We start from the raw sequence: 24,239 nt of genomic DNA, 5'->3' as shown, positions 1-24,239 counted from the left end.
TCAGCAAGGATCTCTCCAATATTCTAGAAGAGGTTACTATGATCAGTCTTCTTTAAAAAAAAGACAAAGCAAAACCAAGAGGTTATACTAGACAATGCAAAAAACAAAATGGAAGTTAAGACTTTTTTTGTCGATGTATATTACTCAAATTATTTCTATTGCTGATATATCTTTTCTAATGTCATTATATGGGAAGAGTGGCTAAACTGTTAAAAATGTTAAATTTATATAACTAATCTATTTTTCTATCTCTTTCCATTTAAAAAAATAATTTTTAAAAGCTGCATGTAACTTTTTTAAATCTGGTAAAGATCAGAACAAAATATAAGGTATCAGAACTCCCTGTGATAAACAAAAATATCACTTTCTTCATAAAGATATCCCAGGTTATACATGACACTGAATGAGTAGTTTAGGTAGTTTTTAAAGTGATACTCTTGTGGTTCACATACATTAAAAACTATTGATAGCACCTTCATGATTGAAAGATTTGTTCAAGTATTGTATATTATATTTCTACCCTTTAAAACTGTCTTAAGGGCTTCCCTGGTGGCGCAGTGGTTGAGAATCCGCCTGCCGATGCCAGGGACACGGGTTCGTACCCCGGTCCGGGAAGATCCCACATGCCGCGAAGTGGCTGCGCCCATCAGCCATGGCCGCTGAGCCTGCGCATCAGGAGCCTGTGCTCCGCAACGGGAGACAGAGGCCCGCGTACCGCAAAAAAAAAAAAAAAAAAAAAAAAAACTGTCTTAATATTTGCATGAATTAAATTCAATTAAATATTTACATTAATTAAATTAAATATGCATGAATTAAATAAGGGGCCAAAGTACTTCTTGAGAATAACTGCTTATGCACATAAAATTGTTCTGTGTAAAATGCCTGAATAATTATTGTCATATTATTCAAACATATATCATTCATTCTTGAATAGCAACCCAAATTTGATTTATATTTTATATTCTCTGGCAAATATTATCTCCAGATAAGTTTCAGCAATATTTTCTAAAATAATATTTGTCAAGCAAACATAAGCGGATTAATATTAATATAGTATGTCCAAAAAGAAGCAAGCCTCTCAAGTTCAATAACACTTAGTCCTGTCTAAAATAGAATTTAGGTACATGGTATTTTAATATAAAGCCTATCCAAACTTTCTGAGTGAAGAATTGACTATATGTTAAAATAAACATTGGAAAATGGCACTTTCCTCATAAACATGGTGCAAATTTAAATAATAAAAATAATTTTTTTAAAAAAGTATGCCATTTGAGAAGTGTAAGTAGAACTGCTGTAGCATTTAAGCCTAAATTTATATTTTTCTCAGAGCAAATATTGATCTCATAGCTGTAGCTATCTCCTAAAAGCTCCTGTAAAATTTGGGAACCTAAAGAGATCAGATGAGAAATACAGGTCTTTGACATGGCTGCCCTCAACTGATCCAAGATTTGCCTTGGTTCAAAAAAGGACTTTTATGGAGTATTATTTGAAACTTCTAAGTGTTCTAAAATTTTAGATTTAATAGAAACATACAAATAACACTCTTTTTATTAAAGTTTGTAAATCAACATATGGACTTAAAAAGTAATTAATTGCCCACGTGGCTGTCATTGGCTGTAGAAATGCCAAAAAATTAAAATAGGAAATAAGAATGCTGTAGTCACAGGTAGATTGCCCCTAGCAGTCTTAATTTTCTTTCTTTTTACAAGCAATGTAAATATCCACTATATTTCATAGGAGCTGAAGATCTGATCATTTTGTCATTAAATGGTAGTTAGGGAAACCTTGAATAAACGTTTGTTTGGGATCCAAAATATATAGCAATACCACAGATATAAATTCAGTAGTGTCAATATTTAAAGAGGTAAAGCTAATCATGTGGTTATTATCTTAAAAGAATAAAGAAGGTTGTGCATGTGTAACTCACACACAGGCATGAGAAATAGTTAAAGCAAAAAGACTGCAACCTTGGAGTAAGGTATCAATTTGTGAAAAATAGATTATTATCTCAAAGCCCTCATATGGCGCTTTGAGGAGATAGAACGTACAGGAGAGTAATTGCTTTTAAAAAATGGGGAAAGTCTTCCAGTTATCACTCACTCCAAGAAATAATATAGATGATAGATGTAGATTTTTCCCTTGTTGAAAGCATGGAAGCTTACAAAGCTCTTCTTATAATAAACATGAGCAAGAGTCATTCTAGAGATTCCAGAAAATTCATGCAGGGGATTACATTTCGTGAAGTCATATGAAGGCAGTTGCAAATATAAATACATGAAGCATGTCACTAGAAACATGGCCTCTGAGAAATTTGGAGGAAAGTTTGTAATTTAAAGACCAAACCTAATAGCAGGATAACTCTTTTTTTGGTACCAGGAAATGACAGGTCTTATGGGGGTTACAGGGGGATGAAGAAGCAGAAATGATTTGGGATCACGAAGAAATAGAATCACAAAGAAGACAAAGCATAGCTGGGCCCAAAATGAGGCAGTTCTCACTAATTCTGCCTAAGTGCTACATAAATACTTTAAAGAAAGTTATGTAATACCACACTCCCACTTGGATGAAGCATGTGCTTTTGTTGTCTCAGCAGCTCTGTAGAAACACACTTATCCTCTTTCACAGTCCAAGTGGTTCAAGGAGGATTTTACCATTTTCCAGGGGCAGGGCTGTGATCCAGCTCCAGCTGAACAATAAATTCCATCCCCTATCCAGAGTGACTTGTTCAGTGTGTACATGCAACTCAAGCCCAGCCAGTGAGTCATACCAGATTTTTCCTGGAACAATCAGGAAAAGAGACTTTTTCACAGGGATTGTTGGCTGTAACAAAAATGTATCCTGTAGCTATTTTTGCCATAACACGAGAAACTTGCTAGGGAAGAAAACAAACAGAAAGCAAAACAGAATGAGGGACTAGAACAAATAATCACAGTGAAATTAGTTCAGATCTTGGATCCAGGTATTTCTGAAAGATAAATTCCTGACTTCCCAGTTATAAGTATCAATAAATTATTTTTTGTTTATTATTAATTTTTACTCGATTCATTGAGTTTGATTTCTGTAATTAAAATGCAAAAATACCTAATAAAATATATTAAAGTTAGAATCCATAATGTCTTCCTGGGCACTGATCTTCCTTGCTAGGCTCTGATCACTTAAATTTTTAACCAAAGTTCTCTTAACCAGACTCCATTTAACATGTGTGCCAAGCTAAATGACTCTGTAAACATGACACATGCCCTTGTCTAATTGAATATCTGTGGCTAGTAAGTGGCACTTTAATAGCCTCATGTGCTTCAATTACCATCAAATGAGTCGTATTCTTGACAACAGTCAATTGTGTTTGTTAACAAATGCTGTTCATATTATTTGCATTTTTCATTGAAATTAAAATTTTATCAAATATTAAATCAATAAATATTCTATGTGTGAAAGAGTTCATGTTTGTATGAAATCTAAAGATGAATCTATCTATCTAAAGATGAATCTATCAGAAAGACTAACAGTTGTGAGTTGCAAAATAAAATATCCTAAGTAGATATAGGTAAGAGCCTGAGTAAAGCAAAACAAAATTTACTCTTCACAAAAGATTTTATTTCTTGTTCCTCTTTAAATGAATTAATACTAGAATTCATGGGTGTACAAAAAACATACACATCTCTAATGTAGATCCATAGTAATACAAAGAGGCCTTCCCCCTCCATCAAAACATGAGAAATAGGGACTATGTAGTAAAATTTTAAAATGAAATAAAAGGCTTAAACTGCTGATAAGTCATTTTATATGATTCTCTAATTTTGTTTCAATTAGATTACCACTTACTGGTCCTAACATACCAGTACATCTATAAAGTTTCAGCCTCTTAGAAGTTAATGTGCCTAGCTTTCAACTCAACAATTTACTGTATAACTTTAAGTTTTTTCAGTTCTTCAATATGGATTCTAAACTCAGTGAGGACAGGTACTACTTCTAATAACTCTAAAGAGTTCTGGGTTTTATATATTGTAAATACTTACTGATTCAGATATGAATCATTTTCATTATAGCATTTTTTATGTCTAGTCTCTTTGCACACAGAAATTTTTTTTGTAAAAATAAGCTTCTTTTCTTGAGAATAATATTAATAAAATTAATCCATAAATATTTTTAAATATTTTATGACAGAAAGTATAATTATATTGAACTTTTGGTGCATACCTATATTTTTTAAACTGCAAGTAGTGCTAACTTGTAGATGACTGATTTACATATGTTCTCTATGTGTTAACATTCACATAGTTAAATCAAGCGTCCAAAGGACTAAGAAAATGTCTTGTTTCACTTCCACTATTTTTTTCTTCTAGTTTTATTGAGATGTAATTGGCATATGGCACTGTGTAAGTTTTAGATTACAGCAAAATGATGTAACTTACATACATCATGAAATGATTATCACAAGTTTAGTGAATATCCATCATCTCATATAGATACAATATTAAAGAAATAGAAACAAAAATATTTTTCTTGTGATGAGAATTTTAGGATTTACTCTCTTAACAGCTTTCAGCGTTAATTATATTTGCATGTCATACATTACATCCCTAGCACTTATTTACCTTATAACTGGAAGTTTGTACCTTTTGATTGCCTTCATCCAATTCCCTTCCCCTCCCCCACCTCTGATAACCAGAAATCTGACCTCTTTTTCTATGAGTTTCTTTGTTTGTTTTAGAATAATTGACCTACAACACTCTGTTAGCTCCTATTACACAACATAGTGTGATTTGATATTTCTATAGTTTTCAGAATGATCACCACGATAAGTCGTTGTGATATGTCACCATATAAAGATATTACATAGTTATTGACTATACTCTCCACACTGTACATTTCATAACTGTGACTCATTATTTTGCAACTGGAATTTTGTACTTCTTAATCTCCCTCACCTATTTCTTCAACTATGTTTTGTTTCTCATTTTTTCTCCATATTAACAGCCCTCGTTTTTCCGTAGTTACAATGCTAATCCAAGATCAGGTCTATGGTGCTGTGATGTTACAAGTACAAGGAGAAAAGGAGGGAGGGGTGGAAGCCCACTGCCACCTCACTGCAGGGGTTAGTGTGGCTGAAATCCATCTCATGTCCCCATCACCATGCTGTGTGCCCTGGCATAGGGCTGCATCTGCCAAGAGAAAGTTGTGCATTTTTTAGTTTACACAGTGGTGACATATGGTCTGGGGTAGTTTCCATAGCTAATCCTCACTCTGTCTCATATTTAGACTGAGTCTTCTGTCCTCATTCTGTTCGTAAACAAGCCAGGGACCCAATAATCTTTACCAAATATACAATCCAAACTCCCTTCAATCTATTGTTTTCTGGGTAAAGTATTTGAGTCTAATTCAGGCTTGTGTGTACCCAAAGACTTATTAGTTTCATTTACACTACCCTCTGTAAGGCCTAAATGCAAAAAAGAAAGGGATAGAATGTTATGAGGATCTTTTTAACCAGTATTTCTCAGTATTTATTACAGCAATAAGAGTTTCTTAAACCAACAGTTTTGTGTTTCCTTCTGAAAGAGAAAACAGGGTACATTCTATAAATGGCATGTGATCTAACCAGAGCATAGGGACTAGAGAATTCTGGCCAGAAGCAGATGCACAGTAGTAAACATTGATGAAGGGAGGTTAATCCCCAGAGCTCACAATCACAAATTTTGTGCTGCCTGGAGTCTGACACACCTAACTCTGCTATCACATAGGCAGTTGATTTTGACTTTTCTTAACATCAGAACACATCTTGGAGGGCTGCCCTGGTGGCACAGTGGTTGAGAGTCCGCCTGCCAGTGCAGGGGACATGGGTTCATGCCCCTGTCTGGGAAGATCCCACATGCTGGAGAGCGGCTGGGCCCGTGAGCCATGGCCGCTGAGCCTGCGCGTCCGGAGCCTGTGCTCTGCAACGGAAGAGGCCACAACAGCGAGAGGCCCGCGTACCGCAAAACAAAAAAACACATCTTGGAGAAATAATGTAATATAATGGAAAGAGGATTCATTTTCTCATTAATCCATTCTGGATTTCATATATGATATTTACTAAAAGTCTAATCTTTGAAAAATACATTTTTGAACTTTAGATTTCCTTAATATCAGTTTCCCTTAATAAAGTTTCCCTTTATTTAAAAATTATTTATAAAATTTTTTGAATATTCTTTTCTCAAATAACTTGTTATATGATGCCTTTTAATACTAAGTTCCCTGATGCTTATAGAATACAATTTCATTTGTATAAATTCTACATTAATAATTTTAGAAATATTATAAATATCACTTTATCAGGCCATTAACATCTATGAAGATAAAAGTTTGTGGTATCTCACTAGATCTGTTTATTAGCATAATATAGTCTTTAAAAATGAAAATACAAATATTACATGTAAATATATTTTCATTTTCCTGAGGTAATCTTACCTCCCACACACACATGCACATGCACACACACTTTCACTCATCTGTAAATGTATAATGCCAGAGAAATTTAGGACATTCAAATGTCACAGTTAGGAAAACAAACTTATAATGACATGGTTTACCTTCTTAGCTATAGTCACTTTTTGGGAAGTAGTCATAATGCTTTGTAAGATCTTTTAAAAAGCAGCCATATAGTTCATCTTTACTGTCAGTAGTTTTAAAAATCCAGTTCTGTAAATCTGTTATACCAAGATTTTTTGCCTCTTTTCATGTTTTGCTATAGCAGGAATAGTATTTCATGTTCTGAATCTGTGCTGTCCAACATGGAGGCACTAGCCATGGGCACCTGTTGAGAATTGGAAAGCAGCACGGCTAAGCAGAGATTTGCTGGATGTATAAAACACACAGTGGATTTTGAAGATTTCATATATACATTTATTCTTAATAAAATGATGTAAAGTAATCAGTAATTTTATGTTGATTGCCGATTGAAATTAGATATATTTAGTTAAATATACAGTAGTTCACCCTTATCCATGGTTTTGCTTTCCGTGTTTTCAGTTACCTGTAATCAACAATGGCCTGGAAATATTAAGTGGAAAACTCCAGAAATAAACAATTCATAAGTTTTAAATTGCACCTCCTTCTGCGTAGCATGATGAAATCTCACACCACCCTGCTCTGTCCTGCCCAGTATGGGCGTGTCCTGCCCATTAGTCACTTAGTAGTCCTCATGCGTATCAGATCAACTGTTGTGTTATCATGGTGCTTGTGTTCAAGTAACCCTTATTGTACTTAATGATGACCCCAAGGTGCAAGAGTATTGATGCTAGCAATTCAGATATACCAAAGAGAAGCCATAAGTGCTTCCTTTCGGTGAACAGGTAAAAGTTCCTGAATTAATAAGGAATGAAAAAATATACTATGCTGAGGTTGCTATGGTAAGAACGAATCTTCTGTCTGTGAAATTGTGAGGAAGGAAAAAGAAATTTGTGCTAGTTTTGCTGTCACACCTTAAACTGCAAAAGTTACAGCCACTGTGTTTGATAAGTGCTTAGTTAGGATGGAAAAGACATTAACTTTGTACAGCAAGATATTTTGAGAGAGAAAATCAACACTCACATAACTTATTATAGTATATTGCTATAATTGTTCTATTTTATTATTTGTTACTGTTGTTCATCTCTTATTCTACCTAATTGTTAAGTTAAACTTTATCATATGTATGTATGTATAGGAAAAAAACATAGTTTATATAGGGTTTTGTACTCTCCACAGTTTCAGGTATCTATTGTGGGTCTTGGATTGTATTCCCTCATCGATAAGGAGGGACTACTGTTTATTAAATTTAATTTCATTTGTTTCTTTTTACTTTTTTTAAAGGTCACTACTAGAAAATTTAAAATTTATGTGTCTTCTATTAAATTTCTATTAGTATTGTTCTAAGATTTATACTTCTTCAAAATCCTATATACATATGATTCACATAATCATATATATATGAATCACATTATAATCCTTTATGAATTATATGATCACTTTTATGTTTTTTAAATCCTATTGCTCTTTATATAGCCATCGGGGGTACAATGGAAAAGAATTCAGTCATCATTGGTCATTACAGTCTTACCAAACTATATAGTACTTCCACTGATTTCTACTTTAAGTCATTCTTACTTCTTTATTTCACCTTGTTAGACATACTCAAGATCTCACCATACACAAAAGGAGCCCTTTGGTCTAATCCATGTTCTTTTCCTGGATAGACTTATAGAAGAATTGTGGTTTGCTTTCATACAGTAATGAGCTGGGCCTTAGAATTTGGAAGTAAATAAATAACCTCTTTTTTTCTTTTTTAATAGATCTTTATTGGAGTATAACTGTTTCACAATACCGTGTTAGCTTCTGTTGCACAACAAAGAGATCAGCCATATGCATACACATGTCCCCATATCCCCTCCCTCTTGAGCCTCCCTCCCATCCTCCCTACCCACCCCTCTAGGTCGTCACAAAGCACCGAGCCGATCTACTTGTGCTATGCTGCTGCTTCCCACCAGCCGACTATTTTACATTGGTATTGTATATATGTCAATGCTACTCTCACTTCACCCCAGCTTCGTCCTCCCACCCCATGTCATCAAGTCCATTCTCTATGTCTACCTCTTTATTCCTGCCCTACCACTAGTACCTTTTTTTTTTTTTTTAGATTCCGTATACGTACCTTAGCATACTGTATTTGTTTTTCCCTTTCTTACTTACTTCACTCTGTATGACCAACTCTAGGTCCATCCACCTCACTACAAAAAACTCAATTTCGTTTCTTTTTATGGCTGAGTAATATTCCATTGTATATATGTGCCACATCTTCTTTATCCGTTCATCTGTCGATGGACATTTAGGTTGGTTCTAAGTCCTGGTTATTATAAATAGTGCTGCAATGAACATTGTGATGCATGTCTATTTTTGAATTATGGTTTTCTAAGGGTATATCCCCAGTAGTAGGATTGCTGAGTCATATGGTAACTCTATTTTTAGTTTTTTAAGGAACCTCCATACTGTTCTCCATAGTGACTGTATCAATCTACATTCCCACCAACAGTGTAGGAGGGTTCCCTTTTCACCACACCCTTTCCAGCATTTATTGTTTCTAGCTTTTTTGATAATGGCCATTCTGACTGACTTGAGGTGATAACTCATTGTAGTTTTGATTTGCATTTCTCCAATAATTAGTGCTGTTGTGCATCTTTTCATGTGCCTCTTGGTCATCTGTAGGTATTCCTTGGTGAAATGTTTCTTTAGGTCTTCTGCCCATTTTTTAACTGGATTGTTTGCTTTTTTGATACAGAGCTCCATGAGTTGTTTGTATATTTGGAGATTAATCCTTTGTTGTTTCATTTGCAAATATTTTCTCCCTTTATGAAGGTTGTTGTTTTGTCTTGTTTATGGTTTCCTTTGCTATTCAAAAGCTTTTACCTTTAATTAAGTCCCATTTGTTTGTTTTTGTTTCTGTTACTCTTGGAGGTGAGTCAAAAAAGATCTTTGCTGTGTTTTATGTCAAAGAGTGTGTTTCCTATGTTTTCCTCTAAATGTTCTATGGTGCTTGGTCTTACATTTAAATCTTTAATCCATTAGGAGTTTATTTTTATGTGTCGTGTTAGGTAGTGTTCTAATTTCATTCTTTTACAAGTAGCTATCCAGTTTTCCCAGCACCACTTATTGAAGAGGCTGTCTTTTCTCCATTATACCTTCTTGCCTCCTTTGTCATAAATTAGGTGCCCATATGTGCGTGGGTTTACCTCTGGGCTTTCTATCCTGTACCACTGATATATTTCTGGTTTTTTGCCAGTACCATGCTGTCTTTTTTTTTTTCTTTTTCGGTATGTGGGCCTCTCACTGTTGTGGCCTCTCCCGTTGTGGAACACAGGCTCCAGACGTGCAGGCTCAGTGGCCATGGCTCACGGGCCCAGCCGCTCCATGGCATGTGGGATCTTCCCAGACAGGGGCATGAACCCGTGTCCCCTGCATCGGCAGGTGGACTCTCAACCACTGCGCCACCAAGGAAGTCCCACGCTGTCTTGATTACTATAGCTTTGTGGTATAGTTTGAAGTTGTGGAGCCTGATTCCTCCAACTCCGTTTTTCTTTCTCAAGATTGCTTTGACTATTCGGGATCTTTTGTGTTTCCATACGAATTGTAAAATTTTTTTGTTATAATTCTGTGAAGAATGCCATTGGTAGTTTGGTAGGGATTGCACTGAATCTGTAGATTGCTTTCGGTAGTATAGCCATTTTCACAATATTGATTCTTCCAAACCAAGATCATGGTATATTTCTCCATCTGTTTATGTCATCTTTGATTTCTTTCATCAGTGCTTTATAGTTTTCTGAGTACAAGTCTTTCCCCTCCTTAGGCTGGTTTATTCCTAGGTATTTTATTCTTTATGTTGCAATGGTAAATGGGAGTGTTTTCTTGATTTCTCTTTCTGATTTTTCACTGTTGGTGTATAGGCATGCCAGAGATTTCTGAGCATTAATTTTGTACCCTGCAACCTTATCAAATTCATTGATTAGTTCTAGTAGTTATCTGTTGGTATCTTTAGGATTTTCTATGTATAATATCATGTCAGTGACAAACAGTAACAGTTTTACTTCTTATTTTCCAATTTATATTCATTTTATTTCTTTTTCTTCTCTGATTGTTGTGCCTAGGACTTCCAAAACTATGTTGAATAAGAGTGGTGAGAGTGGATATCCTTGTCTTTTTCCTGATCCTCGTGGAAATGCTTTCAGTTTTTCACCATTGACTATGATGCTTGCTGTGCATTTGTCATATACAGCCTTTATTATGTTGAGGTAGGTCCCCTCTATGCCCAATTTCTGGAGAGATTTTATCATAAGTGGTGTTGAATTTTGTCAAAAGCTTTTCTGCATCTATTCAGATGATCATACGGTTTTTATTCCTTAATTTGTTAATGTGGTATACCACATTGATTGATTTGCCTATATTGAAGAATACTTGCATCCCTGGGATAAACCCCACTTGATAATGGTGTATGATCCTTTTAATGTGCTGTTGGATTCCATTTGCTAGTATTTTGTTCAGGAATTTTGCATCTATGTTCATTAGTGATATTGGTCTATAATTTTCTATTTTTGTGATACCTTTTTCTGATTTTTGTATCAGGGTGATGGTGGCTTCGTAGAATGCATTTGGGAGTGTTTCTCCCTCTGCAGTTTTTTGGAAGAGTTTGAAAAGAATTGGTGTTAGCTCTTCTCTAAATGTTTGATAGAGTTCTCTTGTGAAGCCATCTGGTCCTGAACTTTTGTTTGTTGGAAGATTTTAAATTATGGTTTTAATTTCATTACTTGTGATAGGTCTGTTTATATTTTCTAATTCTTCCTGGTTCAGTCTTGGAAAATTGTACCTTTCCAAGAATTTGTCTATTGCTTCGTGGTTGTCTTTTTTTGGCATATAGTTGCTTGTAGTGTTCTCTTATAATCCTTTGTATTTCTGCAGTGTCAGTTGTGATTTCTCCTTTTTCATTTCTAATTTTATTGATTTGCATCTTCTCCCTTTTTTTCTTGATAAGTCTGGCTAAGGGTTTATCAATTTTGTTTATATTCTCAAAAAAACAGCTTTTAGTTTTATTGATCTTTGCCATTGTTTCCTTCATTTCTATTTCATTTATTTCTGCTCTGATCTTTATGATTTCATTCCTTCTGCTCATTTTGGGTTTTCTTTGTTCTTCTTTCTCTAGGTGTTTTAAGTGTAGGGTAGATTGTTTATTTGAGATTTTTTTGTTTCTTGAGGTGAGATTGAATTGCTATAAACTTCCCTCTTAAAACCACTTTTGCTGCATCCCATAGGTTTTGGGTCATCATATTTTCATTTTCATTTGTTTCCATGTATTTTTTAAAATTTCTTCTCTGATTTTTTCAGTGATCCCTTGGTTATTTAGTAGCACACTGTTTAGCCTCCATGTATTTGTGTTTTTTACAGTTTTGCTTTCTTGTAATTGATTCCCAATCTCATAGTGTTGTGGTCAGAAAAGATGTTTCATACAATTTCAATTTTCTTAAATTTTACGAGGCTTGATTTGTGACCCAAGGTGTGATCTATCCTAGAGAATGTTCCATGTGCACTTGAGAAGAAAGTGTATCCTGCCACTTTTGGGTGGAATGTTCTATAAATATCAATTAGATCTATCTGGTCTATTGTGTCATCTAAAGCTTGTGTTTCCTTATTTATTTTCAGTTTGGATGATCTGTCCATTGGTGTACATGGGGTGTTAAAGTCCCCTACTATTATTGTGTTACTGTCGATTTCTCCTTTCATGTTTGTTAGCATTTGCCTTATTTATTGAGGTGCTCCTATGTTGAGTGCATAAACACTTATAATTGTCATATATTCTTCTTGGATTAATCCTTTGATCATTATGTAGCATCCTTCCTTATCTATTGTAACAGTCTTTATTTTAAAGTCTATTTTATCTGATACAGGTATTGCTACTCCAGCTTTCTTTTGCTTTCCATTTGCATGGAATACCTTTTTGCATCCCTTCACTTTCAGTCTGTATGTTTCCCTAGGTCTGAAATGGGTCTCTTGTAGACAGCATATATACGAGTCTTGTTTTTGTATGCATTCAGCCAGTCTGTGTCTTTTGGTTGGGGCATTTAATCCATTCACATTCAAGGTTATTATTGCTATGTATATTCCTATTACCATTTTCTTAATAATTTTGGGTTTGTTTTAGTGGATGTTTTTCTTCTCTTGTGTTTCCCACTTGGAGAAGTTTCTTTAGCATTTGTTGTAAAGCTAGTTTCATAGTACTGAATTCTCTTAGCTTTTGCATCTCTGAAAAGCTTTTGACTTCTCCATTGAATCTGAATGAGATCCTTGCTGGGTAGAGTAATCCTGGTTATAAGTTTTTCTCTTTCATCACCTTAAGTATATCCTGCCACTCCCTTCTGGCCTGCAGAGTTTCCACTGAAAAATCAGAGGATAACCATATGGGGATTATTTGTATGTTATTTTTTTTCCCTTGCTGCTTTTAATATTTTTTCTCTGAATTTAATTTTTGTTAGTTTGATTAATATGTGTCTTGGTGTGTTTTTCCTAGGGTTTATCCTGTATGGGACTCTCTGTGCTTCCTGGACTTGGGTGACTATTTCCTTTCCCATGTTAAGGAAGTTTTCCACTGTAATCTCTTCAAATATTTTCTCAGACCCTTTCTTTTTCTCTTCTTCTTCCAGGACCCCTATCTTTCAAATGTTGGTGCATTTAGTGTTGTCCCAGAGGTCTCTGAGATTGTCTTCAATTCTTTTCATTCTTTTTTCTTTATTCTGCTGCTCGGCAGGTATTTCCACCATTTTGTCTTCCAGCTCACTTATTCATTCTCTTGCCTCAGTTATTCTGTTATTGATTCCTTCTAGTGTATTTTTTATCTCAGTTATTGTGTCATTCATCTCTGTTTGTTTGTTCTTTATTTCTTCTAGATCTTTGTTAAACATTTCTTGTATTTTCTCATTCCGTACTTACATTCTATTTCTGAGATTCTGGATCTTCTTTACTATCATTACTCTGAATTCTTTTTCAGGTAGATTGCCTATTTCCTCTTCATTTATTTGGTCTTGCTGGTTTTTACCTTGCTCTTTCATCTGTTACATATGTTTTCGCCATCTATTTTTTTTTTTTTTTTAATGAGTGGGATTGTGTTCCTGTCTTATTGGTTGTTTGGCCTGAGGCTTCCAACACTGGAGTTTGTCCACTGTTGGGTAGAGCTGGGTCTTGATGCTGAGATGAGGACCTCTGTGTGACCTCACACTCTTGAATATTCCCTGGGGTCTGAGGTTCCCTGTTATTCCAGTGTTTCGGACTCAGAGTTCCCACTGTAGGAGGTCCCGCAAGCCACTTGGGGTGGCAAAAAAAAAAAGAATAACAAAGTAAAAAATAATATTAGACTAGGAAACTAACAGATATCTTAGAAAGAACATAAAAATAAAAATATAGATGAATCAACAACTAGAAGGTACATCAGTACCACAGTAGTAAAAAAGAGGAGGAGGAAAAAGAACGAAAAGTGGGGGTGGGGGGAAGGCCTTGGCTGTGGAGAGCGGGGCTTAAGCAAGGGTGAGATTTGAGCAGTTGTCGGGGCCAGTGCTCAGGACCCACATGGCTGGAAGAGGCCCTGGAGGCTGTGGGGGGTGGGGCTTAGGCTCAAAGAACAGAAGGGACCCAGGCTTGCCCTCCACCCTGGTGGAGGTCAGGGGACATCACTTGGGATCCCAGTAGTTTTCCTGGGCTTGATTGGACAGGGCAAATGCCTTCCTCTCCTCTATTGCTCCTCTGGTCTGGGGTGTGGGAGGGCCCCTCCCACTTGCCCCTCTTGATCTCCCTGGCCTCCCTCCTATGTCCCCAAGGACCCACCCAGCCTGGAGTAGGCTTTGGAGGGCAGAGGATCGGCCTGGGAACTCAGAAGTCTCCCTGGGCTCGACTGGGTGGGATAGTTGCCCTTCAGCTCTTTTCCTGCTCCTCCCAGAGGGCCCCTCCTGCCTACCTCTCCTAATCTCCCTGGCCTCAGGAACACCAATCTTGTCTGACCTTCAATTCTCCTCACCCCTCAGTCTCCCTACATCTTACCTTTTCACTTTGGGGTTCCTTCCATCTCCTTAGGCTTCAGAGTTCCCCACCAGTGGCCAGCAGATGCTCTAGTTGTGGGGAGACGCTAACTCTGCATCTTCCCACACTGCCATCTTGACTCCTCCTCAATAACCTCTTTTTTATTTTCACTTCTCTTTTCCCTTAAAATCTGTAACACATCACACACTAATACCTAACTAACTACTTCCATTACTCTGGTGTCTTGTCTATGTTCTTCATATCTCTCCAAATGTGAAAGAATCTTCCAAACAGAAGTCATTCCATTAAACATATATTTTCAAATATAATGAAAACTGTCAAGGACTTATATTAATGCACTTCCTCAGGTGGGGTGATTGGATGGTGCATCACAACATTTAATATAGATGCTTTTTATTCATTAGATTGCTTTTGGTTTTTAGAAAATAAATTATAATTATTTTTATTTATTTATTTATAAAAATAGGTATCATAGAATAAATTTGATATACTGAAAAGTACAAAAAAATCAATACTTTGAAGCATTGGTTATAAATAATATTTATATTACATTACAAGAGTTAGTGTTTAAAGAAATTCTGCTCTGAAATTTTTGGAGATAATTTTGATTAAAACAAATGGTATTATAATTCTGCATTTCTATAGATTTAAGTGTCCACATATTTGGTTTGCTTAGAGGAAATAAAATTTATTTTCATATATTTGATTTGCTTAAAATATGAGAAAATGGAACTAAGTCATTTACTTTTTACATGGAGCAAAGTAGAGCTTTACTGCTAAATGTCATGATCTAGAATGCCAAAAATTAATTTGTGTTCATAGGAAAGATTATAATTTTATAATGACAAAATAAAAAAGATAATGGTCATATATAGGAAGTAGAAAGAGATAAAGTATTCCATAAAGAGCTCCAGCATTGCCTGGGTTGTTCATGAAGACTTTTATTTACTTACTGGGAATGTGAATAGAATTGGAATGTTTTATTATTAAATGATGTTTAATTGAATCCTATCTATTTTCAAGGATTTGAATTAATTAAATAAATGCTTGATTTATTTTTATTACTATCTAGTAGCTGGATAATTATTTAAATCAGCAGTAATTGTTTTTTTACTTTACATAATTGTTTAACATATTGTTCATCTTTATCTTACCATAATTAAATTAATTCTGAGTAAAAATTTAAACTACATCCTTCCTACAAAGTTTGTGTGGATTTATCCTGTGGGTATTAATATACCTTTGTCAAACTGCAAAATGAATTAAGAACAAAATCAATGGTTTTATAGTGTATAGTTGTACTAGTTTCCTGTGGCTTCTATAACAAATTGTCACTCACTAGGTGGTTTAAAACAATATAAATTTACTCTCTGGTAGTTCTGGAGGCCAGATGTCTGAAATCAAGGTGTCAACATGGCTGTTCTCCCTCTGGAGTTTCCCTTTGAGAATACTCCATTCCTTCCCTTTCCTAGCTGGTAGTTGTTGGCATGCAATGGCAATTAGTGCCTTCTGGACACATCACTCCAATCTATCTGCATCACCTTCTCCTCTGTTTATGTCTCTGTCAAATCTCCTTCTGCATCCTTCCATCCTTTGCCATATAAGGTAATATTCACAGGTTCTACAATTAGGAAGTGAATATATCTTTGGGGAGCCATTTTTATTCCTGTCATAATAATAAAAGAAATAATCTAACTGCAATAATTAAATTTGTATTGATCAAGCTGTTCAAAATGTGTGCAATATTTTAAGCATGAGTGTTATGTCAAACAAATAAGAACTTCTCTGAAATGATATTTTCAAGCAACAAATATCTTCAGATTTTAATAGCAGTGTGTTTTATTTTCTATTGGCAAAATTTTCAGAATATTGCATCTGGAATTTAATAAACTTAAAGCTTAATTTCAAAGATCTCATCTATATGGAATTAGATTCACATATATTTTATATGGGTAAATAGTTATGAAATAAAAAATTTTTCACAATAAAAATATTAATAAAAATTATATTTAATGATATTCTAGCCATTATATATATATATATATATATATATATATATATATATATATATATATATATATATATTTTCCTGGTATGCAGGCCTCTCACTGTTGTGGCCTCTCCTGTTGCAGAGCACAGGCTCCGGGCGCACAGGCTCAGTGGCCATGGCTCACAGGCCTAGCCACTCTGTGGCATGTGAGATCTTCCCAGACTGGGGCATGAACCTATGTCCCCTGCATCAGCAGGAGGACTCTCAACCTCTGCACCACCAGGGAAGCCCACTAGCCATAATATTTTTGAGGTAAATTATTAAAACTTCTATGATAAAAACAGTAAAAGTTTTTTTCATAGAATGTTAATAAAATTAATAAATTTTATACAGTCATTACGCATTTCCATTATTAATTATTACTCTAGCAAACAAGTGTATTATCACACCATGAGGAAACAATTAAAAAAAAAAACAGTGGCAGCAGCTTCGTGGAAAAAAAAAGTTTCTTGAATTGTGAAAGAAATTATAACATAAAAATTTTGGATTATACTTGTGATCTTGACAAATAAATTTATATAATAAAATAATAAAAATGCACATGTTCTGAATTTGTATCTTTAGATGATCAATATCAGTTTAAATCCTTTAGTAGAAATATAAATTAATAATGAAGCTTAAAAGTCAAGTGGTAAGCAGGTCCTTCAGCAGCTTTAGGAACATTTGCAGATGGCAACATCCTATAAACTTGGGCTTTAATGATCAAACTTAGAGGGAAGGAAAATTTTGTGCTTCTACAAGGTAGGGAGTAAGAACAAACACCCTACATAATATCAAGATTTTCAATGATAACATGAATTACAACTATCTGTCCAAAGATGCAGCAAGTCATTTAGAAAGTTACGATTAGCTTGGGTTCTTGGTAGGAAAAGAAAGCAACTGTCCCATGAACATTTAAAATAATGGTCTATTTACATTCACAAATGTCTTGGGAGTGGGGATGGGGTGGTCTGCATTTGAATACCTCTGGGAAATACTAGAAGAACTTTATTCTAACTGTGAGGTGTTGGGTGAGAGCACAGGTTTATTTAAATCCATGCTTGAGAATACTGCCTGGTGACTGGAGTAAGAACGTAGGCTGACATCCACAGATATACACATGCAGCAACAAAATATTCTGGTTGAAATTAAAAACAAAAAAAAAATCAACACAAAACAAAGCATGGTGTAGAATTCTAGCAGTGCTAGGGAGTACTGAAAATGTACTTGAGAGGTTATATTCCATTCCATACCTAGAAAAATTAAAATGTCTCTCACATAAATTCCTTCCATTAATGGTGTCACTACTGCCTTTTGTCTCTTTCCCTCTGCACTACCAAAATAGACTCCTACTTGTTTTCCTGGTTTTCTAGTGCCTCTCTCCTTTTAACCATCATTCATATTTCTCTGCCTGATTCACTCCTCTAAATTTTTTACTTCTTCAGACATCTATTCAAAACCTTTAATGATACAACATTTGCAATAAAATTAGGCACATGCACATGAATATGTCATTTAAAATGCTTTGTATTCTCTATAGTTTTGACTGAGTGCCCAATGCTGATGAATAAACACCTTATTAACTTGAATTGGGCTATTTGAACTGCTCTCCTGAATCAAGATGTGCAAACCCTGTATTGATGCATGTTATTTTTCCTGCCTGCAACTATCACTCCCAGCCACTGTTCAACCATGTTCAAAAAATCCTCTCCCTCATTTAGTTTCTATTGCATCTGTTGGAAAATAGTAATTTAAGAATATTTTCATAGGTAATATATATGTCCATGAGACACTGAAATTTATTGTAATGTGTGATATTTGGGATGCATCTTATTAATTTTGGGGGGGTAAATCATATAAATTTATTTGTGGGTGATACACTTTGTATATTATAAATACACTAGGGGAGACATACCCATAATCATATAAAATAATTATTTTATATCATCTTATTAATTTAAAAATACACTTTTAAGGGGAGACCTTCAAGATGGTGGAGGAGTAAGACGTGGAGATCACCTTCTTCCCCACAAATACATCCACATGTGGAACAACTCCTACAGAATACCTAATGAATGCTGGCAGAAGACGTCAGACTTCCCAAAAGGCAAGAAACACCCCACATACCTGGTAGGGAAAAATAAAAAAGAAAAAACAGAAACAAAAGAATAGGGATAGGACCTGCACTTCTGGGAGGGAGCTGTGAAGGAGGAAAAGTTTCCACATACTACAAAGCCTCTTCACTGGCAGAGATGGAGTGGGGAGGTCGGCGGCGGGTGGGAAGCTTCAGAGCCATGGAGGAGAGCACAGCTACAGGGGTGCAGAAGGTAAAGTGGAGCAATTCTTGTACAGAGGATCAGTGCTGACCAGCACTCACCAGACTGAGAGGTTTCTCCGCTCACCCACCGGGGCAGGTGGGAGGTGAGAGCTGAGGCTTCGGCTTTGGAGGTCAGATCCCAGGGAGAGGACTGGGGTTGGCTGCGTGAACACAGTGTGAAGGGGACTAATGCACCACAGCTAGCCAGGAGGCAGTCCAGGAAAATGTCTGGAACTGTCTAAGAGGCAAGAGACCATTGTTTCAGGGTGCACGAGGAGAGGGTATTTAGAGCACCATCTAAATGAGATCCAGAGATGGGTGTGAGCCACAGTTATCAGAGCAGACACCAGAGATGGACATGAAATGCTAAGGCTGCTGCTACAGCCACCAAGAAAGTTGTGTGAAAGCACAGGTCATTATCCACACCTCCACTCCCACGATCCTGTTCAACCTACCTCTGCCAGGGTCACGTAATCCAGGAACAACTTCTCTGGGAGAACACACAGTATGACTCAGGCTGGTGCAACTTCACGCCAGCCTTTGCTGCTGCGGGCTCACCCCACATTCCACACCACTCCCTCTCTCTGGCCTGAGTGAGCCAGAGCCACCTAATCAGCTGCTACTTTAACCCCATCCTGCCTGGGCAGGAAAGAGACACCCTCAGTTGACCTACACACAGAGGCGGGCCAAATCCAAAGTTGAACCACAGGAGCTATGCAAACAAAGAAGAGAAAGGGAAATTTCTCCCAGCAGCCTCAGGGGCAGTGAATTAAATCTCCACAATCAACTTGATGTGCCCTGCATCTGTGGAATAGCTGAATAGACAACAAATCAACCCAAAATTGAGATGGTGGGCTTTGGGAGCAACTGGAGACTTGGGATTTCCTTTTTGCACCTAATTTCTTTCTGGTTTATGTTTATCATACTTTAGTATTTAGAGCTTATTATCATTGGTAGATTTGTTTACTGATTTGAGTGTTCTCTTTCATTTTTTTTATATGTATATATATTTTTTCTCTTTCTGTGAGTGTGTCTGTGTATGCTTCTCTCTGTGATTTTGTCTGTATAGCTTTGCTTTTACCATTTGTCCTAGGGTTCTGTTTGTCAGGGTTTTTTTGTTTTTTGTTTTTTTAGTAAGTTTTAGCACTTGATATCATGGGTGGATTTGTTTTTTGTGGGGTTGCCCTCTTTTTTCTTTCTCTCTTTCTTTTCTTCATATTTTTTTTTATTTTTTAATGTTTTTTCTATTTTAATAACTTTAACTTATTTTGTTATTATTTTTTCTCCTTTTTTTCTTTCTTTCTATTTTTCTTTCTTTCTCTCTTTTCTCACTTTTCTTCTGAGCCATGAGGCTGACAGGGTCTTTGTGCTCTGGCCAGGAGTCAGGCCCTGAGCCTCTGAGGTGGGAGAGCTGAGTTCAGGACATTGGTGCACAGAGACCATCCAGCTCCAAGTAATATCAAACAGCAAAAGCTCTCCCAGAGATCTCCATCTCAACACTAAGACCCAGCTCCACTCACCAACCAGCAAGCTAAAACACTGTACACCCCATACTAAACAACTAGCAAGACAGGAACACAAACACACCCATTAGCACACAGGCTGCCTAAAATCGTAATTAGTTCACAGACACCACAAAAATCATCAAAGGACATGGTCCTGCCCACCAGAAAGACAAGATGCAGCCTCATCCACCAGAACACAGGCACCAGTACCCTCCACCAGGAAGCCTACACAACCGACTGAACAAACCTTACCCAATGGGAGCAGACACTAAAAACAATGGGAACTATGAACATGGAGCCTGTGAATTGGAGACCCCAAACACAGTAAGTTAAGCAAAAGAGAAGACAGAGAAATACACAGCAGATGAAGGAGCAAGGAAAAAACCCACCAGACCAAACAAATGAAGAGGAAATAGGCAGTCTACCTGAAAAAGAATTCAGAGTAATGACAGTAAAATTGATCCAAAATCTTGGAAATAGATTGGAGAAAATACAAGAAATGTTTAACAAAGACCTAGAAGAACTAGACAGCAAACAAACAATGATGAACAACACAATAAATGAAATTAAAAATTCTCTAGAGGGAATCAATAGCAGAAAAAGTGAGGGAGAATGGATAAGTGACCTGGAAGATAAAATATTGGAAATAACTACCACAGAGCAGAATAAAGAAAAAAGAATGAAAAGAATTGATGACAGTCTCAAAGAACTCTGTGACAACATCAAACACACCAACATTTGAATTATAGGGGTCCCAGAAGAAGAAGAGAAAGAGAAAGGCACTGAGAAAACATTTGAAGGGATTATAGTTGAAAACTTCCCTAACATAGGAAAGGAAAGAGTTAATCAAGTCCAGGAAGTTCAGAGAGTCCCATACAGGATAAATCTAAGGAGAAAAACACCAAGACACATATTAATCAAGCTATCAAAAATTGAATAAAAAGAAAACATATTTAAAGCAACAGGGAAAAGCAACAAATAACATACAAAGGAATCCCCATAAAGTTAACAGCTGATCTTTCAGCAGAAACTCTGAAAGCCAGAAGGGAATGAAAGGACATATTTAAAGTGATGAAAGGCAAAAACCTACAACCAAGATTACTCTACCCAGCAAGGATCACATTCAGATTTGAAGGAAAAATTAAAACGTTTACAGACAAGCAAAAGCTGCAAGGATTCAGCACAACCAAACCAGCTTTACAACAAAGGCTAAAGGAACTTCCTTAAGCAGGAAATACAAGAGAAGAGAAAGACCTAGAATAACAAACCCAAAACAATTCAGAAAATGGTAATAGGGACATGGATATTGATTGCAACCTTAAATGTAAATGGATTAAATGCTCCAAACAAAAGACATAGACTAGACTGGATGAATGGATACAATAACAAGATCCATATATATGCTGTATACAAGAGACCCACTTCAGACCCAGGGACACATACAGGCTGAAAGTGAGAGGACGAAAAAAGATACTCCATTCAAATGAAAATCAAAAGAGAGCTGGAGGAGCATTCTCATAACAGACAAAATAGATTTTAAAATAAAGACTATTAGAAGAGACAAAGAAGGGCACTACATAATGATCAAGGGATCAAGCCAAGAAAAAGAGATAACAATTGTAAATATTTATGCACCCAACATAGGAGCGCCTCAGTAAATAAGGCAAATGCTAAGAGCCATAAAAGGGGAAATTGACTGTAACACAATCATAGTATGGGATTTTTTTTGTTGTTGTTCTCTATGCGGGCCTCTCACTATTGTGGCATCTCCTGTTGTGGAGCACAGGCTCCGGACACGCAGGCTCAGTGGCCATGGCTCACAGGCCCAGCCGCTCTGCGGCATGTGGGATCTTCCCGGACCAGAGCATGAACCCATGTCCCCTACATCAGCAGGTGGACTCTCAACCACTGTGCCACCAGGGAAGCCCCATAATAGGGGACTTTAACACCCTACTTTCACCAATGGACAGATCAACCAAAATATATATAAATAAGGAAACACAAACTGTAAATAATACATTAAACAAGATGGGCTTAATTGATATTTATAGGACATTCCATCCAAAAGCAGAAGAATACAATTTCTTCTCAAGTACTCATGAAACATTCTCCAGGATCGATCATATCTCGTGTCACAAATCGAGTCTTGGTAAATTTAAGAAAATTGAAATCATATCAAGTATCTTTTCTGACCACAGCACTATGAGACTAGATATCAATTACAGGAAAAAAACTGTAAAAATTAGAAACACATGGAGGCTAAACAATACACTACTAAATAATCAAGAGATCACTGAAGAAATCAAAGAGGAAATTTTAAAAATGCCTAGAAAAAAATGACAATGAAAACATGATGACCCAAAACTCATGAGATGCAGCAAAACCAGTTCTAAGATGGAAGATTATAGCAATACAGTCCTACCTCAAGAAACAAGAAACATCTCAAACAACCTAACGTTACACTTAAAGCAATTAGAGAAACAAGAACAACAACAACAAAAACACATTTAGCAGAAGGAAAGAATCAAATCAGAAATCAAATCAGAAATAAATGAAAAAGAAATGAAGAAACAATAGCAAAGATCAATAAAATTAAAAGCTGGTTCTTTGAAAAGATAAACAAATTTGAAAAAGAATTAGCCAGATTCATCATGAAAAAAGGGAGATGACTCAAATCAATAGAATTAGAAATGAAAAAGGAGAAGTAACAACTGACACTGCAGAAATACAAAGGATCATGAGAGATTACTACAAGTAAATATATGCCATTAAAATGGACAACCTGGAATAAATGGACAAATTCTTAGAAAAGAGCAGCCTTCCGAGACTGAGCCAGGAAGATATACAAAATAAAAACAGACCAAACACAAGCACTGAAATTGAAACTGTGATTAAAAATCTTCCAACAAACAAAAGCCCAGGACCAGATGGATTCACAGGTGAATTCTATCAAACATTTAGAGAAGAGCTAACATCTATATTTCTCAAATTCTTCCAAGATATAGAAGAGGAAGGAACACTCCCAAACTCATTCTACAAGTCCACCATCACCCTGATACCAAAACCAGAGATGTCAAAAAGTACAGGCCAATATCACTGATAAACATAGATGCAAAAATCCTCAACAAAATACTAGCAAAAAGAATCCAACAGCACATTAAAAGGATCATACACTGTGATCAAGTGGGGTTTATCCCAGAGTTGCAAGGATGCTTCAATATACGCAACTGAATCAATGTGATAAAACATATTAAGAAATTGAATGAGAAAACACATATGATCATCTAAATCAAAAGCTTCTGACAAAATTCAACACCCATTTATGATAGAAACCCTCAGAAAGTAGGCAGAGAAGGGACTAAACTCAACATAGAAAAGACCATATATACAAACCAACAGCTAACATTGTTCTCCATGGTGAAAAACTGAAACCATTTCCACTAATATCAGGAACAAGACAAGGTTGCCCACTCTCACCACTATTATTCAACCTAATTTTGGAAGTTTTAGCCACAGCAATCAGAGAAGAATAAGAAATAAAAGGAATCCAAATCGGAAAAGAAGTAAAACTGTCACTCTTTGCATATGACATGATATTATACATAAAAAATCTTAACGATATTGTGAGAAAACTACTAGAGCTGATCAATAAATTTAGTAAAGTAGCAGAATGCAAAATTCATGCACAGAAACCTCTTGCATTCCTATACACTAATGATGAAAACTCTGAAAGAGAAATTAATGAAACACTCCCATTTACCATTGCAAAATAAAGAACAAAATACTTAGGAATAAACCTACTAAG

The 24,239-nt window shown here is 35.9% G+C and overlaps 1 protein-coding gene across 1 annotated transcript in view; it reads right to left on the bottom strand.

Annotated features, from left to right (window-relative positions):
* CNBD1 (cyclic nucleotide binding domain containing 1) overlaps window positions 1-24,239 on the bottom strand; it is a 395,245-nt gene that overhangs the window by 19,070 nt on the left and 351,936 nt on the right. The window contains 1 exon segment of the mRNA XM_049700473.1: window positions 23,301-23,307. Coding sequence (XP_049556430.1) covers window positions 23,301-23,307 — 7 coding nt within the window.

The sequence above is a fragment of the Orcinus orca genome, chromosome 17 (assembly GCF_937001465.1).
Source record: "Orcinus orca chromosome 17, mOrcOrc1.1, whole genome shotgun sequence".
Classification (NCBI taxonomy): Eukaryota; Metazoa; Chordata; class Mammalia; order Artiodactyla; family Delphinidae; genus Orcinus; species Orcinus orca.
This window is presented reverse-complemented; position numbering and strand designations above follow the sequence as displayed.